The sequence below is a fragment of the Corvus kubaryi genome, unplaced genomic scaffold, assembly GCF_017639235.1.
Source record: "Corvus kubaryi isolate FWS band 111438036 unplaced genomic scaffold, C.kubaryi_AGA036_p1.0 split1-37296, whole genome shotgun sequence".
Lineage (NCBI taxonomy): Eukaryota > Metazoa > Chordata > Aves > Passeriformes > Corvidae > Corvus > Corvus kubaryi.
In genome coordinates, this window is record NW_024582075.1 from 12,496,154 (window position 1) to 12,521,612 (window position 25,459).

The 25,459-nt window shown below is 40.4% G+C and overlaps 1 protein-coding gene and 1 long non-coding RNA gene across 2 annotated transcripts in view; one reads left to right on the plus strand and one right to left on the minus strand.

Annotated features, from left to right (window-relative positions):
• BNC2 (basonuclin 2) overlaps positions 1 to 5,076 on the plus strand; it is a 349,594-nt gene extending 344,518 nt beyond the window's left edge. Inside the window, exon 7 of the mRNA XM_042053948.1 lies at positions 3,542 to 5,076. Within this exon, the coding sequence (XP_041909882.1) occupies positions 3,542 to 3,557 (16 nt within the window). The 3' untranslated portion in view covers positions 3,558 to 5,076. The remainder of the gene's footprint in view (positions 1 to 3,541) is intronic.
• On the minus strand, positions 4,616 to 25,459 carry LOC121676907. The gene is made up of 4 exons (XR_006020653.1): positions 25,446 to 25,459; positions 12,990 to 13,127; positions 10,359 to 10,362; positions 4,616 to 4,626 (listed from the first exon to the last, which is right to left on the minus strand). It is a non-coding gene; the product is annotated as an uncharacterized LOC121676907 (long non-coding RNA).

Consider the following 25,459-nt stretch of genomic DNA (forward strand, 5'->3'; position numbering starts at 1 on the left):
GATGGTCATGTCAACTGATTAGACTTTTTACTTGGCCATATTGATTCTGTTCTACACCAATGCAGCCCATAATGCTGGCTAATGTTATTGACGAGCCATCAGTCCTGCAGAGACGTGTGGGGCATGCAGCTCTCTCCGAACCACAAAAACCTATCCATGAACAATGATGGAGAGGAAGAGGAAGATGCAAGCAAAGCATTCAGGCTGGCTTCATTCAGCCTGTAATACATTAATGAAAGACATGCACTCTGTGGGAAGAGACAGATGTGGCTCTCTAGAAGCCATTTATTTATAAAATAATTATGAATGCATGGTCAAGTCATGGATTTTCATTACACTGTGCATGTCTAACACTCCTTTGTTCACGTTGTGCTCTAAATGAAATATAAAGGGAGAGTGATAGCAGCAGAGGCCTAAGAGAGATTACTGTCTCTTTCCCCTTACTACCTTTTTTACTACTATCAAGGATAGGTGATATCTAGTTTCGTCAAAGTAATGCAAAGCTGCTTCTCAAAGGCACACTTCAGTTGCAACCAGAGAGGCGGCCTCTACAGAAGTGCAGTAGAAGGCAGTATCCCAGCTCCCTAAATGCTGGAACTTGTTTGAACAATGCAAGATCATTGATACCAGCTGCTGCATGGAGAGGAGTGAGTTTGATCTTGAGGACTGCTGAGCACAAGGCCTAACCACTTAAATCTCCATTTCATTTCCTTTTTGTTTCCTTTTCTATTCTTTCTTTTATGCTTTGCCTTTTTGAAAGCCCAGAGTAGGGGCTTTGAAAGGTAGTCTGCCTTTTCTGTCTCAAAATGAGAAAAGCAGAATAGAGTTATGACCTAGTCATTCAATGACTTCTGTTTCTTGAAGAGGAGAAAGACTGAAACTGATAAGGAAGTCAATTATTGTATCACACCATTCAGCTTCTGGCATAATAGTTCCATTGTAAACTGGACTGTAGTAATAGGAAGATAGGTAAACATTAAGAACTTACAGCTAAGAGTTTGCTTTGTGTGTCTTTCTAGGGAGAAGCCATGGGATCAGACCATAGAAAACATAGACAAGAGTCTTTTCTGCTCAAAATTTTGGTGTAAATTCAAGTCTGGTCCTGCATCTTTACAGTCTTCCATTTGCTTTTCAATGTATCTATACTGCACAGGTTGTTCAAAAACACCCATTTCCTTCTTTAGGCTGTTTGGATTTTAAAGTACAAATATTACTGAGTTTACATCACGTCTATGGAAAAACATGCCACTTAGCATGCTCCTGTAAGTTTGTGAAAGAACATGTCAAACACTCTTATAGCCCTTCCAGTGTTTGTCAGTTATTAACACCAGTGATTCCAGGACCTGAAGCTGTAGGTTTGCAAGATAGGAAAACTGCTATGTAAGACTATAGATACCAATATTTTTGCTGGCAATCTCCTGAGCAAGTGACAGAACAGTTCAGGCACAGTGTGATGACCTGCTGCACGTCATACGTGTGTCAAAGGTAATGCCTGCAACAGGAAACTAACAATAGGACCAGACAAAAAGCAGAGAAGCTGAAGTAACCTACTCCTTTTAAAAAAAAAAAAACAGTTGACAATTATACTTGAGTGAAAAGACAAAAACTACATTGGCTGTGAGATTATACCAGAAACATGATAGTCCACTCTTAATGAAAGTTTTGCTTACAATTTGTATGAGAGACCAGCCTAGGAAGGTGGGTCAGTAATGCTAAAACAGTTCAAGAAATTTTTTTTAATTTTATTTTTTGCAAAGTTCACAAAATGGAAGAATTTTGCAGAGCGCAGCTGCAGTGATCTATATATATTATTACAAACAAGATAATAGTGTTCATGAGCAGAGATGAAAGTGAACAGGAGCTGGCAAAATAAATGTTAGCTGAAACTGAATCCCACTAACCTCCTGTGGAACATTTGTGATATTAACCCCCTGCACACCCACAGCAGAACATTCACAAGGGGAGGCTGAGCACAAAGCTTGGAGATGTTTAATTTTAATTTAACACAGCTTATCCAAGAGAGACCATACTGCTCTGTGGCACGGCTGAAAGGCTGTTGAAGAGAATGTGAGTGCATGTGTGTGGCTACATGCATGTGCAGTTGCAGCCAAAACTAGGTGTCAAAGTAAAGTGATCTGGTTTTAGGCTTATGATAAAACAAATGGTTATACTTTGGTTCACATTATGTTGGAGTAAATCCATAGAAAACTTGTTTCATAGCACTAGGTATGCTTTGTCCTCAGAGATCAGAATTTGTGTATTTCTCAGGCTTTTACACGGCCTTTTCTTTTAATTTATTACCATGGTCTTCCTTTTGAACATTATACTTCCCAGGACATTAAAAATTGCTGTGAAGCAATTTTTAAAATAATAATAACAATAAAAACTCAAATAAATAACACCACAAAAACCCAAAGAAAATCTTCAAACCAAACACCAAAATCCCCAAAAAATTAAATTAAAAAAATCCCAATGCTCAATCAAATGTTACTATATTCATTATTTTATATTGTTTCCATTTGACTGGTTTGGAATTGTAGCTCCCTATACACTGGCAGATGGAATTGGCCTCGGTATGCTGTCCTCTTCTAGGACACTAACAGTAGCCTGAATCAACACATTCAATAATCACCTTGGGCTCACAGCTAACATGAGCTAAATCTTGACCCTACTGAAGCTATTGGAAATGCACTGGCACCAGAAATTCATTGCATAACTGTCAAACATTCTGACTGAAGCATATTCCCTATTAATTTAACCAATCCTAGGCATCACTGAAGCCTAATTTCTTGTGAATCTCTGAGGTAATTAAATTACTCTCTTTTGACCCTCACAAGTATTTCCTTTGGAAGCTCAAGAGATTAAAAAGTAGCCTATTCTTATGCAAACATAAGTAAATCCAGCACACAGATTTTTTAATTTCTTCAGCTGCCCTTTACAGTTCCCCTTTGTGACAAACTGGTGATTTTTGACATGAGAGAGCTTAGAAATAAAGTGTAAGTAGACACCATTTGCTGAAAATGGCCTTACAAGCAGAGTTTGAATGAGTTTTCTGTCTTCAAGCATAATTTCCTCCTTTCAGAAAGCAGGAAAAAGTACAGCCTATTTCATAACTGACTATCAGCACCATATATATAGTGTGCGGTCTACAATTCCTGTAGATGGGAAATTCCAATTTACTAATTTGATCCTTCCAAGTGGGACTGTAAACATAGGTTCCCATCTGAGTAATTACACTGAAGTCTGTGGTATTTCTCACTTCCTTCACTGTCATACCTGTACATCAGAAGAAAAGGACCTTTCTAGCTTTGTATGCACTAGAATGAGAACTACAACTCCACATGTATGCTAAATAGTCTATTCCTGTGAGTTTTCTTCTGTTGCTTAAACTTTATTTGCTTTCGCCTGTGGGCCTGGTGCATCACAAACTTAGATCCATTGTCACTCTGGTAGTCAAATATATAAACTTACTACCTGAACATAAAATTAATAACCTGTCAGGCATTTTTCTTTTAATTCTTGCTCTTAACTTCTTTTATAGGTTCCCCTGGGACTGAAGAGACCTCCAACCTTACTACCTTGTTCCATGATTTGGGGAAAGTGATGATCACCAGCATTAGCCCAAGTAAAATTTTTAATGGTGGAAGAAAAGAAGCCATCCTAAGAGTAGTACGTTCCCTGGACTGGTGATTCAGAGACTTCTCATTATTTGTGTAAAACTCATGTAATGCAAATATGTCGATAAACATAATTATTTTTCATTAGTTGCCCACTTCTGTCTGAGCTCCTCTTAGCCCCATATGTACCCAATGAACAATCCTCAGTGCAGTGTATTTCAGCTCAGGAATTCCCCAGAAGTCTTATGCCAGCATGTTGTATAGTATTACTTGGGTTACTATTCAGGCACCTTTCACCTTCTGCCCTGTAGAAGAAACAGCAGAGTCTGTTCTGCCTCTGAAACAGCAGAGTCCTGTGCCGATGCTACTCAGAAGAGCATCCTTAGTGACCATTTTGTTGGAGGTGGTGGGGGTGAATAGCACAAAAGAAGTCACAGCCTGAAAACAATAATCAAATATTCTCACTACATTGTAAGGGTGCAGACAGTTCAATTCCTAGCATGTGGCAATATAGGAAGAACTCCTGGGCATTCCCTACAGAATCTAAATCAAGGGTATTTTAATTTGCAGTCCCTGCTTCCTTTCCCACAATGAGACACAGGACAATAAGAGGGAACATATTTCTCTTGCAAGTTAACTCAACATGCAATATGCAGAAGATTAGTCAAGCTTACTCAGTGCTAGCAATCCACAGTTTATTGATCTCACCCTATCACTGCTTACATTTTTTATTCTTTAATTTTCTTTCCTTATTTGCTCAGTAGTTCAAGAGGTAGAGGGAAGGGGGAGGGAGTGTTAGAAGATCTAATCACTTTTAGGTTGCATTGGAAGAAGAAAATCAAACGGAGGCATTGTCAAACAGCAATCCCTGAGTAAGCGCTAACTGTCCAAACTTGTTCTAGATTATTTGTCCCAGCCCACAGAGTACAGCAGCATCTGGCCAGCCTTGCAGCCCTCTGCAGAGGTTACTTTTCTAGACTATATGGTTCTTTCCGTGGAAGGATCATTCCTGCATTTTAGACAGGCATAGCCAAGTTACTAAAGAGGTACTTGACAAACAATCCCCACTGAGTGACTAAGAAACGGATCCTTCTTTCCTGTTTTCAAGACAAATGTCATTGCATCTTTTTCCAACTCACAGTATCTGTTAGCACTACACAGCAAGAATTTCTGAGAAATTACAGGCGTGCAATTGTTCAGATTAGTGGTTAACAATAAAAAGCAGATAATTTTCCCTTATGCTATTAAAAGTGGCTAACAGGGGTGATAACTGTGAGAATTAAGGAAGACTTGTGGGGGGAGGAGGAAAGCAATGATTTCTTTTTCACAGACCTGTTTAATTCCCCTTTTTAACCCTCTTTCAAACCTCCTCACCTTCTCATTATTGTTTACTCTTTTTTTTTTTTTTTTTTTTTTGGAGTTTACAAAGCTTGGCTGAGGGTATTGCTGGGAAATTCACACAGAATGAACATCTGATTTCCAACATAATAAGTAAATGAACACAAATTTAACTTCATGGCATTCAATATTAACTATTTTCTAATCCTGAAATAATGGCCTCCAGCCATCTCTGAAGTGTGCAGAGAATCGTTAGTCAGCAGCTAAGCACAAATTTCTTTAACCACTGTGCTATCAAAGGGAAAGTGGGCAAAGATTGGGAATTTTAATGAACAAATGGCATTCCTAAAGTTTGCAGTTCAAAGCTAAGTAAATAATGAATAGCTTGAATGCAAATTACCCCTAATTAACTTTGCTAAGTCTGTTTTTAATAAGGATAGATATGAAAGACTAAGACCATAATATATTACATGTACCACAAACATTGAAGCACTGATTTTTTTCAGAGGGTGGTAAGTGGATGGAATGAGAGTTTTTCAGCATCTTGGATAGTAGTGTGGTTGGAGAAACAAACATTAGTGCCTACTGTATTCAGGAGGCAGATGTGTCCATGACAGTAGCACATGCAACATCTTACTTAGACAAATGCCATACAAAAAAAAAAGGGGGGGGGGGAGGAGGGGGAGAGGGAGGAGTGAGAGGAAAGAGGGTGCTGAACTCTGGAAGAGGAGCCGCACCTCACTTGGAAAAGACAGCAGAGCCCACACAGGAGGCATAATTAGGAGAAAGCTCAGTAGATCCCAGCACAATCTATAGGCCTGCCTTTTGTACCTCCATCAACTTCAGTGAATGTTGGGTGTGCAAGGAATTCAAGATAAGGCCCTGAAGGCACAACTCATTACAAACAAAATAATTTAAGGACACCCACAGTGCGGGAGTAGTCCAGCACCTGGCATGCCTCACAGAAAGGTGGGTTTTCAGAAGTTTTCTGAAGCAGGGGAAGGGTGTATATCCAAACATATTAAAAGGACGGCATGAAAGAGAATAGCTTGAATCTAAGCAGATTATATCTATGCTAGAAATAAAATTAATGTTGTATCTCTACAGACTCTATTTACTGAGAAATGGGCAGTAAGCCCCTGCCTTTTTAGGGACTGGTGCACACATTAGGCTTCAGCTATTCTTGTTGATTTTAATGAAAGCATAAATATACCAGCATAGAAAAATAGTCCAGACAAGAAGTACTTTGGAGTAGCTAGTCAGGCATTTGTCTGCACTCTGGAGCCCCAGGAGCACAGATGGTTTTGAGTGTTACACAAGTCTGATCTCTCTGTTCTTTATTCAAGAATTACCACTTGAACTCTGAGCATGAGGCAAGTACGTTTGTAGAGAATTGTGATTATGTACAGCTCTGCATGAGTGCTAGCTATGAATCTGACGATTACTATTGTATTTATGGTGTGCACTAATGACAGATATAATCCATTAAAATATATGTTTCACAATGAAATTGCGAATCAAAAATAGATACAGAATATGGTTGTATAAGTCTTGAAAAAAAAAATCTGTTTATGAAATTCACTGACTTTTGAGTGCTTGGTTTCAATACCTTTTTTTGCAACTGTAATAATAGTGATAATGATATTCCTTTAGAAACCTTGTTACAGTTTCTTGATTAAAAACAGAGAAAAATATTTCTCATCACGTCTAGCTGGTAGTTGCTACGCGTCACGTAATCCAGGAGCCCTATCTTGAATTACAACACCAAATTCTGGGTTCAGGCCTGCCTGTTGAACACAACCCATGTTGTTCTTGCATACTTGAATTCTTTTCAAACCCACTTCTCCAAAGGGATGCAAACATGTAATTCCCTTTATTTAACTGCTGCAGAATCTCCCTGCATTTTGACAATATCATTCATTCTTCAGATGAATGTCACATTGCAGATAGAGTGCTTGGTTTTCCATGTTCTATTTGTTGGGTTCTAAATACTGATATTATTCCTTCTTTTTCTTTTCTTTAGGAAGGCAGATTTTTCTCTTTTTTTTCATTTTTTTGCTGTATGACCTAGGTCCACAATCCGAAATCATTTGTTTTGTTCTCCAAAATGAAAACAAGACCCTCAAATGAAAACCAAACCAGCCAGGTTTGATGGCTGTGTGGAAATATTCTCAGATCTGAGTTGCCATGCCAAAAGCCTGGACTCCACATTTTTTCTCTTGTCTGTTATACAGGGCAAAAAGAGCCAATGAAATTACTTTGGACTGGGAAAGATAATAGTTCATGTTTGCTCTACAATGACCCCTCCAGGTGATCAAGAAGGGTCCCACACTTAGTTATGCTCAGCCAGGAAAGAACTTTTTAATGTCTTGGAGAACACTTCCAAAGGAACCTTAAAATCTGAGCACAGAGGTATTGGAGGATCCCTTCCTACCCTCACAGACAAAAGTCAAACTAAAGGCCCCAGAGAGTCCAGACGAACAGTTATTAAAAACAAAAGAAAGAAAGAAAACCAACAAAAAACTAAATAAAAGCAATGGCTTTGAAAAAGGACTTCAGAGAGATTTGCTCAGAGAGAGGAGAACATCTGGGTTAGGGTGAAAAGAGAAGTGGTGTCATCTGGGCAAAAAATAAAAACATTCTCCTAAAATGCGTCCTTAAAAAAACGAGGGAGAAAAAATTTAAAAAAAAAGTAATCATGCAGGAAGGGAAAGCAAGTTCAGGGAAAACCAAAATCTTGTAATGTTTTAGGAGGGCTTATTAGAGTGAAAATTAAGTGTCATGCAGAGCTTTGCTTCAGTCCTGATGTCTTTTATTCAAAGATCCAGCACCCTGTAAACCTACTTTAACAACTCCCTTCAGATGAAATATAAAAATTAAAGACATTTACAACACAGCTTAGTAGCAGATGTAGTCTTACTGTGGGGGTTTAGATCAAATGGTGATGTAACCCCACCAAAAGGGGTTATAACTCTTGTGAAAACCTCTCACCAGAAAAAAAAAACTTGGATATCTGACAAAATATGGGCTTCTATTTTTGCTTTGAATCCCATTTCCCATTGTCAAATGGTCTTGACTTTTTATTTACCTCTGGAAGATGGAAAAAAAAAAATGCAATTTTGTTCCTGGATAGATTCCCTGTTTCATAATCTTTCTCCAGCTCTGTGTTAGGATGTAGCATAAACAGCAGGGCCTCTGCTGGGTCAAAGCTATGAAGTGGAGGTAGGTGGGAGTTTATGGAGAAGTTGTAGTGAGACAAACTTTAGGCAGATTTGTCTTAGGTTGTGTTCAGGCAAGATTACCTTAAGCCAGAAAAATTTAGCAAATCAAAACAGTCCCTGTGTATTTTTCTTATTTTCCTCATCTTTTCAGTAAAACCTGTAGAAAAAGCAACACAAAATAAAGGACAGAAAGTAGAAGGAGACCTTTGCACTCTCTACAGCTACCTGAAAGGAGGCTGTAGCGAGGTGGGGATCAATCTCTTTTCACAAATAACAAGATGTAGGAGGTGAGGAAAAAAGTCTCAGTTTGTACCAGCAGACTTTTAGAGTGGATATTAGGAAAAATTTCTTTATGAAAAGGGTTGCCAAGCAGTGGCAGAGGCTGCCCAGCAAAGTGGTTAAATCACCATCCCTGAAGGTATTTAAAAGACCCATAGACATGTAACTTAGGGATATGGTATAGCGGTGGACTGGCAGTGCCAGGTCAATGGCTGGACTCAATTATTTTAGAGGCCTTTCAAACATCAACAATTCCACGATTCTACTATCATTCTGTACTAACTTCTGTTAAGTCAGGTAATTTGAAGTTCTGCTCTCTGACATGGTCTGCAGTTGTAATGACCCATGACGCTCTTTTTTTCCTACTAGTGTGCTTAGTGCTGTCTATATACACATATGTCTGGTACCGCATATGTTAAGTTCCACTTTTTGGTCTCCAATTCTTGGCTGAGCTAAGGCATAACTTCTAGATACAGATGATTTTTTCACAGCAAGATGGCAATTGATACAGGATAGAGAGGACCTTAGAAAACTGGGCAATCACTCTGATTGTAGCATTGTGCGGATGGTAAAACTGGGTTTTCTGGCTGTGGCATTCCATCCTATGGCATGGTTGAAATTCTGGCCGACAGGTATCTGTGTATGCAGCAAAACACATTGGTAGGCTTTCTGCTAAGTGGAGCTGGTTTTAAATTACCTGTCCCACAAACGTTGATTGGATGAAGAGTGGACTTGCTATTGGGGAGACAAGTTATTTTTAAGTATCTCACATATCTGTACAAAATCCTAGTGCTGGTCTAGATTTATTCTCTTGCAAAAGGTAGAGCCTGTGAAAAAAAAAATTTTCTCAAAGTTGATATCATAAATAGCCCTCCAGAAAGTAGTAAAAGATGATTACATAAAACACTATCAGGGAGAAGAGTGTTGAAAACTCTAGGTCTGGTGTGATTTCTCTCTTTGTTTGTGGCAAAATAACTTGTTTCTTTTTCATCCCTAATTAACATATCCATAGAATAGATAAGTCAATTATAAAATATTAAGCTGTCTTATTTCTCCTGCTGTTTTTTTCCATTTTGCTGTGGAAAGTCCACATTAGAATTTTGTGTGTACGTACGTATGTATGTATACATATGTGCGCTCACTTATCAAGAGGTGTAAGTTAAGGAAATAAGATACTTGGCTTGTTTGGTTGGTAGCTGTCCCAGGGCTGAGATAGAATCCACTGACACGACACAACACAGAAGTTTCACTGAAAGAATAAGCTGGGAGGCCCACTTGTGCACCCAGGCTAAACTGTGCTTTCTGCAGCTGGGAAGAGGAGGAAAGAAAAGTACCTCTGCCATATTTGTAGTTCTCACACCCCAGCAGCTGGTTAGGAGCCAGTTCAGCCCGCAAACCAATTAAGGGGAACCTTGGGGCTGTTTTAACAGTAGCCCCAAGGATTATGCTACAGTTCACACCCCTTTCCTCCCTGCCTCCTGGCCATATCCATGAGATGTCCCCTATGCCAAGAGCTGGGAAAATTCTCCAGGGAAATTCTCAGCTGGCTTGTTGAGCTAGCTTTATGGTCCCTTTGCTATCCTGAGACCTAGACCATTGCTGATAATTTTCCTATTGAAAAGATGCTATTTTGCCATTCAAATTGCTCAACAATATTTAAGATGACAGTTTGTACAGGAGTGATATGAGCAGAAGAGTGAAAATATGTTTAGTTAGGTATGACTACAAAATCTAACTGGGACAATGGCTTTTTGTCTGCCTATTGTTGGGCAGTTGTTGTTCCTGATAGGGATGTGTTAAATCTAACAGGCTAACAAGTCCTTTTAAGTATTCATATCCTTACTCTCCCACCCCAAGACAGTAACAATAGCTGCAGGGAAAGACACCCAGCACAAAATCCTACAGTTCTTGTGGATGAAGCCATCCATTTAGCCTCCCCTTAACTGCAAGATGTAGCATACTGTTCTGACACACATCTGATCAAAGTCCTGCTACTATGACCTGACTGAGCCTGTGTCTCAAGAAATTCTAATCCTCTCACTCAAACAGTGAAAGAACAGAATTTCCAATAAGCCCCACTAACGATAAATCTCAGTCCAGGTGTGAAGGTTTATGTTATCAGGTGTGGGACTGGAGAAACTAAAAAAGCAATATAGGAAAATAAGGCTTTTTTTAGTCTTTAATTTAGGATCATGCTCTAACATGTTGTTTCAGATTGATTTAAGCTGCATCTCCTCACCTGTTCTAGTCCAGCATTTAACACAACCAGGTTTTATCAGCAATAACAGAGCAATGAGCCTCCACCAACCCAGAGAAGAAGAAACACATGCCCAAAAACAACACTGTCCATAAAGCATCTTGTTACAAAGATGAAAATTCTCCCTTGCCTTAGAGGAAAAAGCGTGAGAGGGACAGTTTCCATGAGTCTAAATGCTCTTTGTTCCCAAACCAGAATATACCACATGAGAGAAGAAAGATTTACCTGCTTCTCTTCATTGATCTTAACTAATACCGCATGGAGTTGCTCTCACTTCATGGCAGAATAATAGACGCTGAAGAACCAAATAAGGGTGGGAGAGCAGAATATATTTCCAAGTTCTACCTCTGGCTCCTATTAAAACTACCATGCCATATGTCCTTAGTTTCCACACCAATATAAGGATGATTATGCCCACATCTCACAGAGCTTAGCCTCTAATGCCTATGAAAGTTGTCATAGTCTTAAGTGAAAGATTCAGAAGCATACAAGAAAATGGATGTCTGTTCCAGGTTTCAAAAATAAGAAGCTCTGTGGGCAATGTCTGCACATCATTGTGAGGGCTCTGCATAGTTCTTCTGCTACATGGTGGCAAAGGGTGTAGCTAGAATGAGTTCATAGTTATTTGAATGCCCTGCTTTATCTCTCAGCTTGCTCATATGAGCAGCCTGGCTGCTTTCTGTGGATTTTTTAAGAGGCAAACGTACTCAAAAATCGAGGACGAATGAAGAAGGGTTTTTTTATGTCTTCGTGTATTACACTGTGGCAAGCACAGCATTCATCTCCCCCATTCCAAACTTCACTGGATTTAAGATTATGTATCAGTGGTAAGTGCTGTGTTTTCATTCTTCCTGTATTTAGACAAATGTGCTTTGTCAATGAAGCATACCTCCCTCACCCCATCTGTTTCAATAAGCTGTGCTGTGCATCTGTCTCTGGGGGCCATCACAGGAGCATGCTTTACTCAGTACCCCAACAAGCAGCAGCTGCAGTTCCTCGGTGCAACATGGCAGGGTTTGAAATTGTAAAAATGGCAGCATTCAACTAACGACAGCGCCTAGAAGAGAGAATGCAGCTTCCAAGCCCTGTAAGATGCAAAGACTCTGGGAGGCACAGATCAAGCCTTTGACAAATTAATTTGGTTATCTGCCTGCTGGTGGGATCAGCTTTTCAGCCCCTGAGAGATGTTTTTAAAAAGTAGCCAAAACAATTAGCTGTATATCTAGTCATTCCAGGCCCCAAGGCAACATGCCTTTTCTCCCATTTCTTATTTCAGATATCAAAAGTTGCCAAAAAATATAAAAATATTAATAATTAAAAAATAATAATTTTTTATAAAAGGAGAGGGGTGTTTGGAAACCTGTAAATAAAATGACATTAACTGCAGAAACCTGGGCCTCGAAGCCCACCTGAACACTTACAGTCTGTGAAGGAGAAGATGGGCAGAATATTCCTTGCAATATAGCTTACTTTGTCCTCAGAGTTCCTTGCTAAATGTTTTGATATAAAATAAATCTTTTAAAAAAATAAACAGAAAGAAGAAAACAAAAACTTGGAGAAAATTTCAAGACAATAACTGTTGCCTGTTTTCCTTTAATTTTAATGGAGATTGTCACAGCACCCAAAGCAGAAATATGGAATGTATATGTCCTATAGGAAAGGACACAGAGGTCAGAGTAGGTGCCTGATGACATGAATATTGAATAGTGGGTTTTGTTCTGCTTATACAGATACACATGTCTGTAATATACAGACACTCTAACTGAAGCAATATTTGCAGGCTTGTTCTTCTAAATTCTCCAGAACATCCCAGTCATTTCAAACTGCCAGGCACTTGAGATTGAATTTTTCTTGTTTTCTCATCACTAAGAAATTAAGTCTGCTTAATTAAGTCTGCCAAGTGTTACGTTGAACAAGGACTGTCAATGTATTTTGTGTCAAGAACTTAAGAGGCTCTTACCTAGTATTTCAGCAATGTTTGTTGTTGCAGATCTGTAGCTGTCAAAGCAGTAGCCAAAGCTTGAACTCTGTGTAAGAGCTGACACTGTTACTCTAAACCATTTAATTTTCCAGACTTATTTCTCCTCATTTTATTCATTAAAACAGAAAAGGGCAGTTAATACATTTACTCTCTGAGCAGAAAATACATATTTTACTGACTGAGCATTAAGGTGTAGTAGATGGATGTCACTGCATATGTCATAATGAAAAAGATAGATTTCATAGCGTCATAAAATCTTTAAATATCTGGAGTTATAAGAGACCGACAAGGACCACCAACTCCTGGCCCTTCACAAGACAACCCCAACAATCACACCATGTGCCTAAGAGCACTGTCTAAACACTTCTTGAACTATGTCAGGCTGGTGCTGTGACCACTTCCCTGGGGAGCCTCTTCCAGTGCCCGACCACCCTCTGGAAAAATCTTTTCCTAATATCCACCTAAACCTTCCTGACTCATCTTCATGTTGCTCCCTCAGGTCCTGTCACGGGTCACTGAGATCAGTGTCTGCCCCTCTGCTTCCCATTGTGAGGAAGCCATAAACTGTGATGAAGGCTGTCCTCAGTCTCCTCTTCTCTAGGATGAGCAGGCCAAGTGACCTCAGCTGCTCCTCATACAGCTTCCCCTCAAGGTGCTTCACCATCCTCATGGCCCTCCTTCAGATGCTCTCTAACAGCTTAATATTGTTTTATATTGTGGCACCCAAAACCACCTCCAGCACTCGAGGTGTGGCTGCCCCAGTGCAGAGCAGAGCGGGACAATCCCCTCCCTTGCCAGGCTGGTGATGCTGTGCCTGATGCCCCACAGGACAGGGCTGGCCCTCCTGGCTGCCAGGGCACTGCTGACTCGAATTCAGCTTGCCATCAACCAGGACCCCCAGGTCCCTTTCCACGGTGCTGCTCTACAGCATCTCATTACCCAGTCTGTCCATACATCTAGGGTTACCCTGCCACAGGTGCAGATTCCAGGACTGGCTCTTGTTGAATTTCACAGAGTTCGTATCTGCATTTCAGTCACTGCCATGACTAGAGAGAAGGGAGGAAAGCAAGGAAAAGAAATACGTAGAGAGGAAGGAAAGAAAACAGCCCTATTCCCCCAGATCAGGTACCAATGTGTTAATGTATTCTCTCTGAACATATGATACCAAATGGAGGTGCATGAATCTCAATCCTGAAAACTCAGTGGATAGGAAAAAAGCTGACTACTTAAGCCTGCAACAACTTCAGTGCATCTCTAGACACAGCCTGGAGTAATAAAGTGTGAAAGAATTTTCATTTATTCATTTATTTTAAGATTAGATACTTATTTTCTATTTAGTACATTATTTTTAGCATTTGGAGACTGACTTGTACATTTATTTGCCTAGTAGACTTTAAAAGGCAGACATATCAGCCACAGGTACAAGAATTAAACTTGCATCCACACAAGAAAATGAATATGCCTCAAAGAGCTGTAAAAAGGGCACAAAGAATGAAGCATTTGCCCTGGGAGCCCTTTCAAGTGGAGCACAAAATGGAGGCATGTGTACGGACATGAGCCATGGATGGACTGTAGTTGTTGCTTTTGCCCCCAGGAGGAGTAGTTCTTCACTGGGGATAAGGGTAGGGAAATGTTATAAGGAAGAAGCAGCCACAAAGTTGGGCTGGGAAGTGAAAGAGAGTTGCTTTAGGCTACAAACTGACTTTCTGGGGCTCTGAGATCCCACTGAAAATCTTCCAGGTTTGTACATGTGCATGGGTGCATATCGACCAAACATGCGCCCAAGCTTATAGACGATCTTCTTTCATGGCTGAGCCTAGGCCTTCTGAAATGGGACTCCCCCTCTATGCACTATTGTAGTACAAAAAAATCAACAATATCCACAGCTCCAGAGCTGACCATTGCACAGATAAGAGACACAAGTCCAACAGGAGCTTTTTTTTTTTTTTTTTTTTAAATAGGAGTCCGAGCAGAGGTTCCATATTTGTGGCTGAAAATGTAACTTGCATCTGCAAAAGATCCCAACCATCACCCGAAGATTCTGCCACTGATTTTGGAGGTGGAGCCTGAAGTGGACAAGGCAATGAGACTGACCTCTTCAGAAATCTGTTTCAAGTGCAGGCAATAACCAGCTGAAAAACAATGCACCAATGCTTGTGAAGCAGAAGCTTCCATAAGTTTGCACCAGGATATGATTCCAGTGAAAAAAAGGTGGTTAGCAGTATGCTGTGCAGGCCTGAGCTCCCACATGCCTTACCCCATGTGATACTGCTCTTTGCCAACACCCTTTTCCCCATTTTCACCAGAGCTAAATATTTGCCAACCTCTAACAAAATAAAAGCACACACAAAAATGAGGAAAGGGGAGCTGTTAGTTCAGATGCTGCTATTTGAGAGCTCACATAGCTCTGGGGAAATAAGTACTCAGTATGTAATCCCAGCAATGACACTAAAGGTAAATGGATTTGGGGATTTTTGTCATGTACTGTGGTAGCAATAACAGCAGTGACAGGGCATTTGTATCCCCACATCACATCTGGTGAAAATATTTCATCTGGGAAGCACAGCTTTTATCACATAATTTGCTCACATTATTTTAGTGGCTAATGTTTCACACTGCTGGTGATCCTCACCTGAATGGTGGCTGCAAGGTGTCACTCCACTCCACTCCAGATTTGGGAAGCTTGTGATATAAATTGAAGCCAATATATCCACTATCAGAGAAACATGTATTATTATTAAAGCTCATTCATCACACACTGAAGTAAATACCTTGCATGGGGGAATTGGAATCATTTTCAGTGAACTAGATCCATCACCTTCTAAATCAGGTACATCAGCTAGTGAATCAAATGCATCACCTTTGAATTAGACGGACTCCCAGTTGAATTAGATGCATCACCTATTGAATCAAATACATTACTATTGAATCAAAAACTGTACGTCACCCAGTAAATCATGTAAATGTTACCCATACTGCAAGCTGAACAGCTGCATCACCAATAAGTTTAACAGATGACATGTTAAAGCGTCTATAACATTTAAACAATTACCATAAGGGCCAAATTCAATATGTCAGTTACCAGTCCTGAAAGATCAACTTTTCAGAGACAGCAAAAACACTGTAAAGAAGTCTTTCATTTTTTCTAATCTATTAAGCCTATGAGTAGGCAAAACTGGAAGGACTAAGAGGGAAAACAAGATGCAATTCAATAGTATTGCCAGTGTAGCTTACAGCAGCCATAAGATGCTGACATAATCAAGGCATAAGGTACAACAGTTGTTCCATAATATCTTTAACTGCTGTACCACGTGACTCAAAGAGGGCTAAGCCCATTGTTTAACACAGTGACTACCTTCCATCTGTCACAAGATTCTCAGTTGCCAACACTTCAGGGGTTGAAGCAGTGACCACTAAATACAGGGAATCATTTATTTGTTTATTTATTTATTCTTTAGCAAAAAATTTATCCCTGGGATAGGCCAAGTTTCTAAGGGTAGCACCAAGCAAAAATGAACAACACAAGATGAGCTCTGCTCTGGAATGGAAGTTGAGTCTAATTCAGACCTCAAAAGATATAAGTTTTATGAGCTATATTGTTTGCAAATGTTCTGTAACCTTTAAAAATAACCTTATTAACAGATATTTTGAATAATTTTTATTACTTCTTATCTGGAATTCTAAGCAGTGGGAAGAAATCAAAATATGACACTTTCTGAGTCTTAACCATCTGATACAAACATGGAGAGTCCCATTTTACAGACTGGCAAAATTAAGAAGGCAGCCTTTTAGTGAATCGTTACTTTCCCTTTCCATCCTCCTTTATGTTGCACCAATCATACAGTGAAAGCATCAGATTTAGATGGAGGAGTTTTTGATTTTGTGACTGACACATTTTTGGCAGAAGAACATACTTACCTTCCTCAAGTTATCTGGAGTGCTGGAACTCTGGTCAGCCCTTGCAATAACATGATTAAGATGCAGTCATAGTCATGTCTGAAAGAAGGAAGGACAGAGGACATATACGCTCAAGAGCACTGCAGCAGCATTGCTGCAAATGAATGAGAGCTGAGTCTGTGCTAAGCTCTCCTCTCAATTTAGAGGAGTTTCTTGATGTTTGCCTTTTGCTGAGGAACTCACAGAGGAGAAGCACAGAAGACCAGAATGAGGAGAGAGAATAGATAAATATCTGGTACAGGCTGGGTTAGTAAAAAGGAGAGGGAAGAAAAAGGAGGACACTTCAATAAGGATATAAATAGGCGGAGTTAATAGAATACTAAAATGCTTTGGTACTGGCAATCAAAATCAGCAGCTCCTTTGTTTATGGTCTGGGAGAGGGTGAAGGAAATGTAAATAAAATAAGTGTGCTGAGCTGAGCTGAGGAGAAGCTGATCTGCAAGATTAACTGCATGTTATCTGTAATGGTCATTTTTACCCTGTAAGAACACCACTATCAGTTCAGACTTACTGATACTGAGGTGGTGTGAGCATTCTCTTTCCACTGCAAGCAACACCCAGGATAACAATAGAAGGACTGCTTGACTTAGGTGCATGTGCAGACACACAGTGTGTTTTTTGAACATTCACAACATTTAACATCCTTTAGAGAGTTTAGGCTAAGCATACCGTACCTTGCTTTCTCAAACATTGTCACACTTCGGAAAAAAAGGAAGTGTAATACTCAACTCACAGAAATCCCCTTTAAAAGTTCCCAATGAGAATGGCTTGTCTTTCCCATCCTTTGTTATCCTTGTGACAATCATAGTATGGAAGTATTAGGAACAAGACATCGGAATTGCAATGCCCAGTCGTCTGTAACAGACAGAAGTTTCATGCTCTACTCCTTAACCTTTTAAATGGTCTGGGGTTTTTTGAGTGGCTGGTTGTTCCACCTTTTTTCTCCCAGGTTTCCAGGGCTGCACAAGGGGAGAACAGGAATCAGCCAGCCAGTCAGTCCAATTACAGCACATGGAGACTACTGCTGTCTTTCATGAAGGGCATGAGTGAGGAATGAAAAAAATCTCATATGTGTGACAAGAGTTTCAGAGAGAAAAGAGAATGAGACTATATCAGCAGGTGCTTCTGAAGGTAGCCTGCAAAGGAAGCAGGTGAGCTTCTATCTATTATTTCCCCTGGATGGGGGAAAATCATATCTTTATATTCCTTTTTGATGTATGTTATGCAAATATCTTTCCTGAATAAAAATTTCTGCTCTTTATACTCATAGGGTCCTGAAAGGCCTTCCCTGGCAAATCAAGTTCTACCTGCTAACTGTGATACTGCCCTGGCTGTCTGTGCCATCCCTGCCACTGGGGATAGTCTCACTGCAGAGTCAGCAAAATGGACAAAACAGAGGGTGTGCCGATGCCTCAGCTGATGCAGTTCACAGCTTGGCAGTTTCAATTAATACACCAGGCATGGACTGGAGCACCTGATGCATGGGCACACATCCCTGGAGCTGGAGGGGGTGATGATCTTTAAAACTGCTGCAAGTAGGTTTATGAGATACTATCTGTCAGAGCAGTTATCTTAGGTCTTGATTAGCTTCTCATTGTCTACACAAGCAGGCCACCAACCTGCCCCAGTATTGTCTGTGCCCAGCCCTTGAAGCAATAACCCAGTGGTAGCACCTCCCCTATGCCTCGTTGTTTCATAGGGCTGCTTGCTTTGCAGGGCTCTGTATTGGATTCCATACAGAGATGACTTAGTACATGATCTCCCCATCTAATTCAAGAGGGAAGATATGTTTCAAAGAGTAACTTAGAGCACTGGAGTCAATGGATGATGTATCTGATTTAGATGGCAAGCTTGACACTACAGTATGAAATACTACATTTCCATTGCAATGCCTTGTGCAAAGCCTTTCCTTCCATGCAGGATGTATATGTATGCATCCCTTTTGGGGTGGGGGTGAGGGTGAGAGCACATGCAGTTTGAAGAGTTAATAGGCACAGCAGCCTTTATGACTCTTGTTCTGTATAGAATCTTTTTTAGGGAAATCAAACTAGCAGGCATGGCATTGAAAGGGCATGGAGGATTAGTCCAGGCTTGGGGAAATACATTGGTTTCTGTTACCGGGGCCTGATACCATTTGATGCAAACATTTCACTGGAGACAACTTCAGAAAGATGATGAGCGCAACCTGAGTACTGCCTCCATATCACCCAGGCAAGGGTAGGCTTGTCTTCCAGCTCCAACACCACAGAATCCAACTGTATCCAAAGATACTGCTCTCAGTGAACATAGACTCTTGAACAAAGCCGATCAGTAGGAATAATTCTGGTTTCCAAGATCATATGCTTGCTGTAGCTGTTTCTGGGTGGGTCACATGCTGCTGATGATTTGCATGCAGAAGATAGTTAAGTACAGCTTGTAGAGACACGCTCTCCCAACAGCAACACAGTGGGTTGTGATGGACGTTCAGGAACGGAGAAGCCACAGGATTTTTCTACCAGTGCACATCTGGGCTAGACTTTGAAATGGGAGATCAAGAAAAGTATAGTATAAACATGATTTTTAGGAACTGGCAGGTCTTGACAGATGATAATTTTTCTTGTGACTGTGGGCAATTCAGTTTTTCTGCATTGACTCTTCGTTGTTTATGAGATAACATATATAGTATAGAATATTTTACTGGGCCTTCATGGTAGCTTATGGACCAAAGACATTCTAAAAATGTCATAATTCAGTGTCACGGAAAAACCAAAGCTAACAATGGTGAAAACAGTTATGCAAATCAAGCAGAATTTGGCCTCCAGCAAAACATCTGTAAATGATGTGGTAGGACCTGCATGCTAATCACCTTTTACAAATAAGACCTGTGTACTTAGTTCAGCTAAGGGGACAAATTTGGAGAAACCATTCTTTTAGCTGAACTTCTCTGAGTTTATCTCAGGAGAGTTAAGTACAGACCATGACTGTGTACGCGCTGTGAAAGGCCTGCATATTAAAGGAGAAACACAAAGTTCCCATAATTGGCCTACAGAATTTTTCACTCTTTCATCCTCCCTTGTTGCTACACGTCTTTCTTGCTTTTATTGAGTCATTATGTGATTTATAGAACAAATGCAACTGCATTTGCAGCACTGTACTTAGTGATTTCAAAAAAAAAAGGAAAGTAAACATTTACTTTTCCTTCCTAGTTCTTCTTTATCTGCAGGCGCCCCCAGGAGAAGAGATGTGGAAATCTAAAAGTCCTCCTGATAGTATACCGCTTGTTGCTTCTTAGAAATGTTTCTCTAAATGGGATCAGCCATCACTTCCTATTAGTACAACCAGCCTTTTCAGTGATGACATTACACAACAGGCAAGACTGTGATTACTTAGAGTCATAAGACTAGTCTTGTGAATATACTCCTGTGTCCTCCTGCATTCTGAGGGAAGAGTGCTTTGCTTTGCAAAACTACTGCGAAGATGTGAAATCTCAGGTGGATGTAGAATGGTACACAGCTGCTCTCAGCTCTTTGCTATCCTCTCTGGCATTGTGCACCATATCTTAGTCTCTTCCATGTCTATTTTTCATAGACACTATCTAGTTGGCCTCATTTTGCCTCCTCAATGGAGATTGCCATGCTGTTGTGAAGACTAATAAGACTTTTTCAGAGGAAGCATGTGGTGGGGACAGGTTGTAAAGATCAGTGTCATTTCACTGACAAGGGAGTGAACTAAATGATAGACCATACCTGTTTGGTCTGTGGTATACCTTCTCAGTGCTTTCCACAGTTTACCCTTTCTGAAATCCTAGCGAGGTCTTTTGTCACTCAAAAATCCCTAGCTGATGTAATGATTGCAAATGAGTGTGTCTTTGTGAGGTGTATGAGAGAGTATATTGCTCATAAATGATCAGAAAAGTAACAGAAGATCCAGCCAGGTGGATGAGGCACTGATGGGTATTAGTCACAGAAAAAGAAATCAGTGAGCACTGGATGTAGGACTGAAAGAAAGAAGTAACTGCCCTCTCTCAGATGCTTACTATGGCATGGGCTACCTGCTTTGCTGACAGGCCACAAGGAGACAGTGTATTTTATCTATCCTTACCGTCTTATATTAATTCCTTGAGATAGCGACTGACCTCCATGCTGCTCTTCAGAGATTAGATGTCCATCTACCCTTCCTCCACCACATACAAAGTGTATTTCTTGTAGTCACACTTGGGCTGTGGTAAGAGGAAGAGATGGCACTGCTAGTGAAAGATCATCTTCAAAGTTTGGGTTGTTCCTGCACCAGATATTGGGATAACTGCAGACAACCAGGGGACATTCAGGCTGAAGCTCAAATTATATTGAGCAGCATTCATTTTAAAACTTTGCATCAGAACAAAGCATTAGTCAGGGCAGGAGTTTCTTAAAATCCTGATGTGCCTGAGCTGTTTTAGTGGATTCATGTTGAGGTATTATCAGTGAAGCAGATATCCTCGGTTTGACTGGTTTTGTCTGGCCTCCTTTTCTTCCAGCTGGATGGAATTATGGAATGCTACCTAGGCAGAAACAATATGTGTGATACCTTTTATGGGAGAATGGGTACAGATTTGCAAGTCACTAAGAAGTATTTATTCCTCCAGTGGTGTTTAAATGCAGTCCCATATTGTGCTTGCTCTTTGCCCCAAGGAGAGTTTTGCTCTTTGCAGAGATATAGCAGAGGATTTCAGCAAGTCCTTCGACAGTAAAACTGTATAAATGAGAGGCTCTGGTAAGAAAGGGTCCACCAAAGTAGGCTCATTATCACCACAGAGTAAGAAATATATCAAGAATATGAAAGAATTCTTCCAGGAAAAGAAACCCAAGCATCTAAATTCTTGTCTCATAATGAAACTTAACTATTACAGTTTTAACTTATAAGACCAGTGTTCTGATTTTAATGTAGGTTCCTTATGCTGTATAGGCCTTATTGAAAAATGAGAAAGTAGCCCCCTCCAGAACAGCCCCATTCTGATACCACTCTACAAGCTGGGGAGAGATCGAAGGAAGTTAGTGACCTAATGAGGATGTAAAGTCGGAGTGAGTGAAATAACAGTCCAGCAGCAGCTAACTCAGCTCTTTGGATGCCTGTGTACACAATCATTACAGGGACCCCAAAAGGAAATATGTTTGAGGAGATCACTTCACAGCCAATATGTGAAACCTTCCTCATAAAAGTTTAAAGTCAGCATTGTGGTGCAGTCCTTTCAGCAAAAACAAGTGCATTAGCACAGAAGAGAGCAGCTTGTAAAGGAGGCAGAGTATTCCCACCTCCCCTTGGTCTTGTCCACTCCCATGGTTGTGATAATCCTTCACCCCTTCAATCCTTTCATGCTAATTGCTTTTTTAAGGGACCAAGTGCAGCAAGAAAAATAAACAGTTGGTTTTACGTCAACAACAACCATAATACAGTGAAAAATAAACCCTCAGGATATTGTTTAAAGCCCAGAGGTCATGAGCCCCAAGACAACGGCTTTTGGTGCACCTGGAGTAGGAGACTCCACATCTCTGTGGCAGATTTGAGAATTCTGTGAGGGCCCAAAATGAGGATGCTGGTGGTACAGGAGGCAGGGAGACCTCAGACCAAAACCAGCAGAATTCATGCCATGATCTGCATCTGTCCACAGAAATTCCACATTTAAAGTCGGCCACTGTGGCTGTGAATTGGTTCCATTCCCCAGTGAACCTGCAAACCACACAGAGTATCTCCAGGCTGCTGCTGCCCAGAGTGTCAGAGAGCCCCTCTGTGCTAGTGTGGGCCTGCACAGCTATCCCACAGAGCGTTATTGCCTGAGGTCTTCTAAGTAGGATAACTATATTAAAAAAACCAAACCTTGCCTCTAAGTAACTTACTAGCTTGAGCTGAGTAACCCACAGATCTAACTTTACTATTTTCCATCCCAGAGCTAGGTAAGGCTGCAATAACTTGAAGCTTCCTCCACTGGCTCCCACCTCATATTTCTCTGTGGGACAAAGAAACAACTCTCAGCTGGTTTGTTTTCATGAAAAGCCTTTTTTTTACTTGCATAAGTGGAATTGATATACAGAAAATTACTGGGACTGTAATAACAAAGTAAAAATAGATGCCTTTGATGGATTAAAAAAAAATTATGCTGTGTTGTCAACTGTATCATTAAATGGCTTAGACACTGGAATGAGTACACTCTCCTTCCATGACAATGCAGGTAATCCTAGAAAATGTCTTAGGTAATTGTGTAAGAGAGTGCACGAGGGTCCCTGAGCTAATATTTCAGAAACAGTAGTCCATCCCTCACAACTTTGGGATGGGATCAGGATCTTTGGTGCAGCAGGCAATATTGTGCAACAGTTCCTACAACTCCTCAGGAAAGCAACACTGAAGTATGTGTGGTACACTTCTGTTGCCAAATGGTGATGTCTAGTGCCATTTCAGCCACTCTCTGGTTTGTATCTGCAGGTTTAGATGATCACAGGTCTCCATAGGCCCTGTGTCAGATCTGCCAGCTCCCTACAGATGTCATGGGTATACCAGCATGGATTACACAGCGCCACAGAAAGTCCCATGTTAAGCAACTGAAATGTGCCAAGGGTGCTGGTGCAGCTAAAGTGGCAAGAAGCTGGTGATACCTACAGCAGAACTAGAAGAAAGTAGAAATGAGAAATGCAAGAATGAGGAATGAGCTGGGGCTTCATGTGCTGGATTAAGAGTTGGGAGGCCTGCATTCAGTACCCTGTCACAAGATCTTGAGTAATAGGAGAGTAATTAAATTATTAAATTATTAAATAATAAATAATATTTCTTCATCTTGTTTTTGCCATGTATTAACAGATGATACTCATAGTTTCTTTTCAAGGAAGATATTTAATGTGGGGCTTCAACGGTTACTGCATGTCTGCACCATACAACATGGATTCTTCTTTTACTGTTCTCACAAATAAGAGAGGGAGGACAGAGGAAACTGATCACTCTTCCAGTGTGCCATCTCTTTGCTCTTTGTCTGAGGCTGACTCTCTGAAAACCTAGTTATAAAGGAAGCATGTCTGTCCTCCATTACACTTATTTCTATTTAGTTTGCACTAAAAGCATTAGGATAGGTACTTATCCCTGACACCAAAACCACAGTCTCACTTTTTAATTTCTCTCTTGATTAGCTGATTTTTTTTTTTAAACTAGAATACCCCTACCTTCTTCTCTGATATGTTTTTCCCCTTTTAAAAGTGTATCTGTTGCCCTAAGTGCAACTGAAATGAGTGAACATGTTATGTGGTGCTTCAGGGAATTCCTGAAGGATTGATTCAATTCTTCTGGGATCTGCATTCTGAGAACTGAGAGCACAAGTGTTGCAAAACCTGTTTGTGAATCAAACCCAGGCATTAATATATATTAATGTGTGTGTGTGCATGTGTGCATGTGTGTGTGTTAAGGCAAAAAATAAAGGTTGACTCAAAGAAAGAAAATCAGAGGCAGAAAAAAAGACCAGGATCCTGAGGGTTTGGGGGTATGTTTTTTTTTAAGTGAAAGCTAATGGAATCCAATATAACTGCTGAAACCTTGTCATCCTTGCTATCAGTGAGAGCCTTTGAATAAGCTAAATCCTTAATCAGTATAGCCTAAGACCCCAATGACTATGTGTAGAAGTGTTAGTCCGGATAAATCCTTGAAGGTTTCAAAGATTTGAAGAGCACTGGCACTTTCCTGTGTAGTGCCTGCCCTTTGTCCTTTTCTTCGTGATGTCATTATTGAAGTTTTACACTCACTATGCATGGTGTAAGTTGACATTGACAGTTTCAACACTTTCACACCGACTCTGGAGGATTGTTAGCTTTGAAGCTATTTGGCCTTGAGCAGTGAATTCTTTTTTTGAGCTCATACTGGCTTATAATATCTGAGAAGGTTTGCATCAGCACAGCCCCAGCTTGAATTATGAGAGAAGGCTGGTTTCCAACTTGGAACTGATACCCACATGATAGAAATAGAGAACATTATACCATTTCAGATGGGCAGCAAAGTCAGTGTTCCTGAGCCCCCCTGGGATGCAACAATGAGTTTTCATTTTAACATCACAGTTAAAGCAACATCGGCAGCATGGCTTTTCTTGTAATCAGAACTCTGAAAAGCAGTTAGGCTTGGAAGTGACTGTAAGAATATGTGATCTTCTGCCCTGTGATCTGTTTGTTATTAGGCTTTTTGGAAACATCTGCATAGGCCCAGAGGCATATTTCATATCAGTGTAATTTAATTCAAGTATTTTATGAAAATAAAAATAAAATGCTGTGTGGTGATATAGACACATTGAATATCAAAGCACACAAGCACTAACAAGCAACACAAAGAAAGTGAGCTGTTCAGACACTTACTCATGTGAGTTGTCCTGTGGAACTTTATCAAGATGACACACATAAGCAAAGACTTAAAGGCTGGGTCCAAAGCCTAAGGCATTAGTGACCATTTGGCGGTAGGTTTTGAGACTTCTCCAGCTGAAGCCAAAGAGAATTCTCTACATTTCAAAGAACCTTCAAGGTGCAAGGCCCTGGCACCTTCAAGGATAAAGGGCTGTTGTAACAGAAGAGCTGTGGGAGAGAAAATCTTCCAGGAATTGTGAGCTGAGTTTGTATCTCTCCTTAACAAAACTTCTAACTTTTCATGCATTTCCTCGTAAGGATAAAACATGATGGTAGGATATTCAGCTACCTGAAAATTTCTAGCTCAGGAGGTGAGATGCCATCAGCTACCATCATTGAATACAAATGACATATAGAGGTCCAAAATGCAGTGTTCCCTTTTGAAGTTCTCAACAGACTATATCAAGAGTAAACCCAGCTGAAAAACT